Source organism: Mandrillus leucophaeus, unplaced genomic scaffold (genome assembly GCF_000951045.1).
Source record: "Mandrillus leucophaeus isolate KB7577 unplaced genomic scaffold, Mleu.le_1.0 Scaffold160, whole genome shotgun sequence".
In the NCBI taxonomy this organism is placed as follows: domain Eukaryota; kingdom Metazoa; phylum Chordata; class Mammalia; order Primates; family Cercopithecidae; genus Mandrillus; species Mandrillus leucophaeus.
In genome coordinates, this window is record NW_012101588.1 from 2,456,125 (window position 1) to 2,465,375 (window position 9,251).

Consider the following 9,251-nt stretch of genomic DNA (forward strand, 5'->3'; position numbering starts at 1 on the left):
TCCACGCCGTTTCCCCGCCCGGGTGCCGGCTCCGGGTCTCCAGCCTAAAGGCCAGGGGGACTGCTGACTCCCTGCGCTCTGTTCCAGGGAGGCTGCCCGGTGGACAAGACGCACAGAAACCAGTGCAGGGCGTGTCGGCTGAAGAAGTGTTTGGAAGTCAACATGAACAAAGACGGTAATCAGTGCATCCCTTTATTCCACTGTTGATTGAGTAGTAAGGAAATTATATGTACAGAAAATACGCGGCACTCCTATGCATGTAAATCAACTTCGGAGCACTTCTTTCCAGATGCTGGGAATTGGCCTCGGGCTTTCAGTCGTATCCTTCCCGTCTGTCAGCAGGAGCCGCTGGCGACCCCTAGAATTCCCCAGGGCAAGACCCATGCCCACATCAGGAACTTGCGCCACACAGTCATCTCCACAAAGGCAGCCCTTAGGGAGACCCCACTCTCTAGGGGATCGCGGCGCATTTTCTACCTCCGGTCCTAATCCCTCTTTGCAGCCCTTCGTGGCCACCCTTAAGCCTGCTGGTCTCCCCCAGGATCTTAAAGTCTGGATAGTCTCACGGAGAGGAGATCATACGGACTGGAAGATCGCGGTGTGTTGGAAAAGGGAGGGCAGAGACGCGAAAACGCGCAATTTCCAGCCCATTTGCAAATTCAAGATCAGTACGGCCATTGGGCCGATGTGAGCTTTTCCAGGGCCTTCTCTCTGCTCTACAGAAAAGAGGGAAAGGGGGCTGGAGAGGCAGGGTGACGCCCGTGGGTGCCTCGGACACCCAGCTCTCCCAAGGCTCTTAAACGCAGAGCAGCAAGAACCAGGACGTCAGAGTGCTTACTGGGCCTGGAGTACGGTCCGAGCTGCGTCCCCCGCTGCAGCCTGTCGAGGGCGCCCCAGGCTCAGGCAGGGGGCGAGGGTAATTGGCTGGAGGACACCGTGGGGCCTGGGAACAGGGTGCGAGTGGGTTTTGCTGTGAGGCGGCTCGGGCCGGGTGGCAGCTCCAGGAGGAGAGAGCCCCTTCCTCCGCGGCGCAGGAAGCCGGAGGGAGCGTCCAACCTGTTGAACTTGTGTATTGACAAGTTGTCAAGCTCGGCGGGCGGAAGATTGCCCTGAATTAATTTGTTTATTTAAACTGTTGGTGGTAATTGTCACATCTCCCCTGCCTTTCTCCAGCATACTAGGAGACGGGTTCTCCCTCTTTCCATCCCCTAGCGATCCCGGGACTCGGTTCCTTTTCTCCTGCGGCCCTCAGAGGCCAAAAGCCATTTCGCTGGGGGCGGGGCCTGGGGGTAGGGAGGGCTGTTCTTGGGCGGAGTTGGAAAAGTCTCTGCAGAGACGAGGTGTCTGGCGTGCACGACGCTCCCTCTCTTTTGGATGGGGGCGAGTATACCTGCCTACTCCGGCCCAGAGGGTCTCTGGTTTCCCTGCGAATCCCCTTCCCTGGTCGGGAGGAGCCCTGGACCGACCGAGAACACACTTACTCTTGCTTGAGGCTCTGCCATTATCATGGCACTTTGAGCACGGGCCCCTCTTCTAAGTCTCAGCTTCCGAATCCATTCAGAATAGTGGTTAGACGATCTCAGAATCCCTTCCTCCCTCAGATTCCTTCTCTCTTCTTCTTTTCACCTCTTGGGCGGTTTTGCCTGCCCAGACTTGACATTGGGGCGGGGCTGGGGGGAGCGCCGCAGCAGCTGTGTCGCGACGTCTCTGATGGCCCGCATACGTTTCTGTTTGCCTCTGCAGCCGTGCAGCACGAGCGGGGGCCTCGGACGTCCACCATCCGCAAGCAAGTGGCCCTCTACTTCCGTGGACACAAGGAGGAGAACGGGGCGGCCGCGCACTTTCCCTCCGCGGCGCTCCCTGCACCGGCCTTCTTCACTGCGGTCACGCAGCTGGAGCCGCACGGCCTGGAGCTGGCCGCGGTGTCCACCACCCCTGAGCGGCAGACCCTCGTGAGCCTGGCTCAGCCCACGCCCAAGGTCAGCGGCCTTGCTGGGCCCAAAGAGACTCGTGCCAGCGAATGGAGGAGAGGGACGCACCCGGTTCTTCTGAGCTGTGATGCGGCTCAGGCATACTGGGGAGAGAACTCCAGGGTGCTTGGCTGGTCTCTGCATGGAGCTCCAGCCCCCCTGCTCTGCCTTGTTCAGCCAGGGGTGCTCAAACTTGAGTGCACAGTAGAGTCAACCTCCGAGTGGCTACAAGTGTGCAGTCCCGATCTTATCCCCCCAGAAATTTCGTTTCTGCAAGTTTGGGGTGGAGTCCAGGAACCTGCACCTTTAGGAAACAGCCACTGGTGATCGGTGGTAGGTGGAGCCCTCGTCTAAACCCAGAGGGCAGCCTCAGGTGTTCCTAAAGGCCAGAAGAACCAACGTTCATTTTTAGAGGACAGGAGTTGGCTACAGCTGGAGGAAGTGCCCCAGAATTCCAGATCTTGGCCTGTATGCTCTTGGGTAAAGCCATGAGTTTCTAACACGAGAGAGAAATGTGGAGATCACACTGTTAGAACAGTCTGAGGAATCTGAGTTCATTTCCCATGCTTCCTCACCTACTTCTGAGGCAGGTGGATTTACAGCAGGGTTGATGCCATAGGAGCAGGGCCCAGCCTGAACCACCTGGAAAAGCTGCCACCTAAGGCCTACCCTCCAGGCCTCCAGCTGATACCTACTAAGACCCCCACTCCAGGTCGATGAGGGCCTAGGATGTCCCCCAGAGGAGGGCCAGCTGCAGCCGCACACTGCAGGGAAGCCAGACACCTGGGCACATGCACACGCACAATATTTAATATTGCTTTCTTACCCTTGATGTGTATAATAAGCTCGGGGAAGTAGTGTTATGAATATGTTGTCAGTTATGAATGGGAATGCTCTGTGAATGATTAAGATGTCTAATTGAAATATTTCCATAATATACTAATCCTTTCTAAAAATACTCATATGCATATTTGTGTTTGGGATGCCTATTAATTTATACTTTTTCACATCTATTTTTATTTACACAAATGCAAGCAGCTCTTGTCTAAATTGGGAGCCAGGCTTGGCACTTGGCTCAGCCCAAGGAAAATTTGCTGCAGGGGATAGAAAAGCCAGAGGACCCTCTGGAAGGGAGAGGCTCCCAAAGAATGGAAATGGACCTCCCCCAACCAGTATTACTTTTCAGACTCTATAGATAGAGATGTTTGATTTTTTTGCCTACGGATGGCAACTGCATGTTTAAGCAAAACATCCAAATTCCTTTTTATGCCCTTCCTTGCTATTAGAAAGTAAAAGTTTGTCTCTTCTTGCAAAGCTGTGGTTTCCTCACTTCTAGGTGTCTTTCTTTCTTCCCCACCCAGTACCCCCATGAAGTGAATGGGACCCCAATGTATCTCTATGAAGTGGCCACAGAGTCAGTGTGTGAATCAGCTGCCAGACTTCTCTTCATGAGCATCAAGTGGGCTAAGAGTGTGCCAGCCTTCTCCACGCTGTCTTTGCAGGACCAGGTATGACCACCAGAGCACTGAGGCCTTGAGAAAAAGAGAGCTGGGAAAGAAGCAGTAGCACTCAGTCTTATAAAACTCACTCCTTCCGCGGGTAAACCACCCAAGGCAGGCATCCATTCTTAACAGCAATGTGGAAACTACTTGTTTTTACTTGCTTCTTCCCATGGGCTCAAAATATCTACCTATATGATCCTTAGTAAGAAACATAATTACATTATTTCAGAAAAGCTGGGTCCAGTCTATGAAAAACACACATACAAGAACATTACCTCTTTTTGTTTGATTGAAAGAGCAAATATAATACCAATTTTAAAATTGTAATGATTTTCTAAAACTGTCGATGAAACAATGTTTTACTAAGAGCGTTGGAACTGAGAGAAGTAGAAGGTGGTAAGAGTAGTAGATTTTCGGAACTGATATTATTTATATTCTCAGCTTTATGTTCTCCATTGTGATGCTCCCAGTTTTGGTCATTAATTGATCAGCTTGTAAGACCAAGAGGCACAGTGCACACCTCCTGCAGGCTAGGATCTTCCTCGATTCTTCATGTTCTTCATGTGCTTTTAGACATTTTGTAAACAAATAGGCATTTTGCATAATTCTGTGGTTGTAAATGACATTCAGAGGAAGAAAAAGTGTGTGCAGTGAAACATTGTATTGTACTGAGACCCAGAAATTTTGTTGTTAGGAATATTAGAAATGCTAACATTTTTCTAACCTTAAAGGAAAGAAAGAAAACAAAGTGTTCCCAACCGTTGGCTGTTACCAGTGCATTCACAGGAATTAATGACAAATTTTCCAAAAGGCTAATATGTAGTTCTAAAAGCAAAGGATTTATTTCTTCAATTCATTTCATACCTAATTAAAGCATAATAGTGACCTTTTATATGAAGTATGTTTCCCACGGAAAGATCAGGCAATGTGCTAAAAGCATTTCATCTTCTAGCATGAGATGTTCTTTTTTTCATGGCTTGCCCTTTCAAATATGGCCAGAATTAGATACTGTTTACCTTGCATTTTACAATTATTTCCTGTACTTAATGCAATAAAACTAAAAATAAAACACATAAAAATTAAACCCTTTGGTCTAATTGTGATTTTGGTTACAAGCCTTCATGATTCAGCTCTTAGCTCCCAAAAGAAATCCTTTTACGTAAATCATTTAGAATTGGCTGGTTTTTAGTTTTGAGATTTTTTAAGGTAGTTAGGTCCTATCTTTGAACAGGTTTACTGCTTAACTCTAGCCATTTGCTGTGTGTGTGTGTGTGTGTGTGTGTGTGTAGATTGGCTTTTTTTTTTTTTCCAAAACAAGTATTTGTGTACTCTCACCCAAACAAAATTTACTTACTGTCTGCCACTTAGCCCTTTGGTAGAAATCCTTCGACAAAGAGCAAACTGCAGTGAAATGGAATCTGGTATATGAATTTGGAAAAAGAGACAGATTTTCATTTTAAATATTCAGTAGCACATTTTGTTAGAATAAAAATGACAAGCACCTTGATGCTGTCCATTTATGGGTCTCAGAAAAATCAAGCAGTGAGACGAGGAAAACTCAGCAAAACCCGATTAACATAATTACACCCTGATTTCCCCCAATGCCTCTTGGGAATTAGTGATCTCTGTCTCTCTCCCAGCCCAGCCCCCTCAACCCTCCAGGAAGATGGGGACCCAGCTCTGCAAGTGTCTGAGGAATCCTCAACCCTGCTAATAGCAGCATTCTCTGTGAGGGGAATCCACCTGCTGGGCTGCTGGCATTTCATAAAGCCTCGGTCTCTAGAGGAGCTTCTAGGTGGTCAGGAATGGGTGGATACAAGGACAAGAAGGGCAAATCCTTTTCTGAGAGAAGGAAACTTTGGAGAATTGGAATGGCTGACTCTCAAATCCATGTGCATATCTATAGGCACCTTTTCAAAAGGAAAATATGGGAAAATAAGGGAAAGCTAGAATATTCAGAAAAAATTACCAAGACAGGCATTTAAAACACTTTTTAAAATAATGGAAATTTACATAGTGAAATTGTTTATAAATTTATAAATTACACACTATATTATATTATACATCTATTGTATGACAGCTGATGCTTTTGGAAGATGCTTGGAGAGAACTGTTTGTTCTAGGAATAGCACAATGGGCCATTCCGGTTGATGCTAACACTCTACTGGCTGTATCTGGTAAGAATTGCACAATTTAATGACTTTGTTGTAGAAATTACCATAAAAATACATTACTGAAAAAAGAACAACATGTAAAGAATAACAAATTCCTGCTGAACAATAGAGTATACCTGTCATTTATAAATCTATATTTAAATGCAAATAATGTTGTTTTGTTGTATTCATGACTGCTTGCATTGTTATTTAAATGCAAATTACTGTGTTTGTTATCATCCAAGAGAAGATTTTATATTAACTTTCATACAATATAGCCAGTTTACATGGAATCAGATATCTTAGAGTGACAATTGAATAGATATTGATATGCAGGATTTTGTCAAAAATCAATATTAAATCATGAAAATGCCTTCATATTAGAGTATTTATCCCATATTTTTATTCTAGGCATGAACGGTGACAACACAGATTCCCAGAAGCTGAACAAGATCATATCTGAAATACAGGCTTTACAAGAGGTGGTGGCTCGATTTAGACAACTCCGGTTAGATGCTACTGAATTTGCCTGTCTAAAATGCATCGTCACTTTCAAAGCCGGTAAGCAGACACAGACCCCTGTTTCTTCTCCTTCCCCAGTTTTGCCACCTCACTAATTCAGCCATCTCGAAGTTTGAACTGACCTTTGCCAAAAGAGGTGATGGTTTTCAAGGGAGCTGATCATCTTAATCTGGCCCCATTTTTGATTGCTATGGGAACCTGCATGTTCTGCTGGGCATCCACTTCCACAGAGGTGCATTCCCAGACCCAATTTCTTCTTTTTCTGTCTATTTTTAATTAAAAAAATTTTTTTTTGAGATGGTGTCTTGCTCTTGTCACCCAGGCTGGAGTCCAATGGCACCATCTCGGCTCACTGGAACCTCTGCCTCCTGGGTTTAAGCAATTCTCCTGCCTCAGCCTCCCAAGTAGCTGGGATTACAGACACGTGCCACCACGCCCAGCTAATTTTTGTATTTTTAGTAGAGACGGGGTTTCACCATGTTGGCCAGGTTGGTCTCAAACTGCTGACCTCAAGTGATCCGCCTGCCTCGGCCTCCCAAAGTGCTGGGATTACAGGCATGAGCCACCGTGCCTGGCTCCCAGATGCAATTTCTATGCTGTCTATCACAGTTTCCTGGTCTTCATTTCTAGTTCCTACACATAGTGGTTCTGAACTGAGAAGCTTCCGGAATGCTGCTGCCATTGCGGCCCTTCAAGATGAGGCTCAGCTAACGCTCAACAGCTACATCCATACCAGGTGACCCTTGTTTGCCTTGAACATGTACTTAAGAAAATTGCCTCCATTGTGAATGTCTGAGCAGGCGGTAATAAGCCAGTTCAAACATTGTGACTAATTATCTTGTTGCCAGCCAGTTAATTTAGGGAGAATCCATGTCGTTACCTATCTCTCAGGGTGGGTGAGAGGAGCAAATCTAATTAGATGATCAAACTGAAAGCACTGTCAGACATATTACAGTTGTCCTGGTGGAACAAACTAATCCATCAAAATAATGGAACAACATTTGTGTGAATGGGTATGGAGGGGTCAAAAATGAAGCCCAGGCCAGGCACGGTGGCTCACGCCTGTAATCCCAGCACTTTGGGAGGCTAAGACAGGTGGATCACGAGGTCAGGAGATCGAGACCATCCTGGCTAACATGGTGAAACTTCGTCTCTACTGAAAAATACAAAACAATTAGCCAGGCTACTCGGGAGGCTGAGGCAGGAGAATGTCATGCATGCCACCACACCCAGCTTATTTATTTATTTATTTATTTATTTATTTATTTATTTATTTATTTATTTATTTTTGAGATGGAGTTTCACTCTTTTACCCAGACTGGAGTGCAGTGGTGCAATCTCTGCTCACTGCAACCTCCGCCTGCAAGCGATTCTCCTGCCTCAGCCTCCCAAGTAGCTGGGATTACAGGTGCCTGCCACCACACCTGGCTAATTTTTGTATTTTCAGTAGAGGTGGGGTTTCACCATGTTGGCCAGGCAGGTCTTGAACTCCTGACCCTGTGATCTGCCTGCCTCAGCCTCCCAAAGTGCTGGGATTACAGGTGTGAGCCACCACGCCTGACACAACTAGCTAATTTTTAAAGTTTTTGTAGAGACAAGGTCTTGCTATGTTGCCCAGGCTGGTCTCGAACTCCTGGCCTCAAGTGATCCTCCCACCTAAGTCTCCCAAAGTGCTGGGATTACAGGCCTGGGCTACTATGCCCAGCCTAGAGAAGTCATCTTTTCACCTATCATAACTGTTGTTTGGCCTTGGTGACTGGTATCTGTTATTTTGAGTCATAACATCTACCAGGTTACTCCTGGCCATGCAGGGCCCACATGCAGAGGCTGTTCTTGACTGTTTGTAGGAATTCTCAGAGACTGGGGCTCCTCCTGGCCCAGCACTGGGCAAGCCCATCAAGAAGTATAGACTGGGGGCTGAGGCGGCTCACACCTGTAATCCCAGCACTTTGGGAGGCCAAGGCAGGCAGTTCACTTGAGCTCAGGAGTTCGAGACCAGCCTGGGCACAACATGGCATGACTCTGTCTCCACCAAAAATTAAAAAAAAAAAAAGAAGTATAAATTTTATTATGCCATTAAGGAAAAAAAACCAAAAAACCTGGCTTTTAAAGAGAAATGGAACCTTTCTAGTTTCTCGAGTTAGGACTGTGGTAGATTTGAGGTTGGAATAGAGTTGCTATTCTCTAGGCTGATTTGAAAGGAACCTGCGAAAGCCCATCTCCATAATCTCAACATCAGCTATAGACACTGTGGTGGGAATAAATACATCAAATGGGTAGAGGCTGTTAATGCCTCCCTCAACTAATGGGTCAGAGAAATCCCAAGTCAACTCTGTCCATTTGGGGTGATACCACTTCTGCTAAGGTCTCCCTATTTCTATCATAAACCCTCTTTTGAATACTAAATGAATAAAACTGTTCCCTGTCCATGGAATATCACTGAAACTATGTTGATAGTGCACCCGTATATGTTTTTCCAAATTAAAATGCCAGGATTTGAAATTTTTAATGCATATCGAATTACAGAATATATATAGTAGGCAGTTAATATTTGTTCAAAATTATTAAATGGAGCAGTACATAATCTGGGTACTTCCACTAACTTGTAGGCCGGGCAGAGTGGCTCACGCCTGTAATCCCAAGCACTTTGAGAGTTCAAGGAGGGTGGATCACCTGAGGTCAGGAGTTCAACACCAGCTTAGCCAACATGGTGAAACCTGTCTCTACTAAAAATACAAAAGTTATCTGGGTGTCATGGCATGCACCTGTAGTCCCAGCTACTCGGGAGGCTGAGGCAGGAGAATCGCTTGAAGCTGGGAAGTGGAGGTTGCAGTGAGCCGAGATTGTGCCACTCTACTCCAGCCCCAGGTAACAGAGTGAGTGAGACTCTGTCTAAAAAACAAACAAACAAAAAATAAAAAAACAAAAAACCAAAAACTAACTTGTATGTCCTAACTGACCTTTGACATTTAGAACCATTATGGTATTAAGAACCTAAAAATGAGGCCGGGTGTGGTGGCTCACGCCTGTAATCCCAGCACTTTGGGAGGCCGAGGTGGGCGGATCACGAGGTCAGGAGATCGAGACCATCCTGGCTAACACAG

The 9,251-nt window shown here is 46.3% G+C and overlaps 1 protein-coding gene across 1 annotated transcript in view; it reads left to right on the top strand.

The window, feature by feature from the left end:
- Positions 1-9,251, top strand: part of NR2E1 (nuclear receptor subfamily 2, group E, member 1) — a 34,933-nt gene that overhangs the window by 20,970 nt on the left and 4,712 nt on the right. Inside the window, exons 3-8 of the mRNA XM_011975941.1 lie at positions 88-175; positions 1,744-1,979; positions 3,332-3,478; positions 5,553-5,649; positions 6,037-6,186; positions 6,778-6,883. Of these exons, the coding sequence (XP_011831331.1) occupies positions 88-175; positions 1,744-1,979; positions 3,332-3,478; positions 5,553-5,649; positions 6,037-6,186; positions 6,778-6,883 (824 nt within the window). The remainder of the gene's footprint in view (positions 1-87; positions 176-1,743; positions 1,980-3,331; positions 3,479-5,552; positions 5,650-6,036; positions 6,187-6,777; positions 6,884-9,251) is intronic.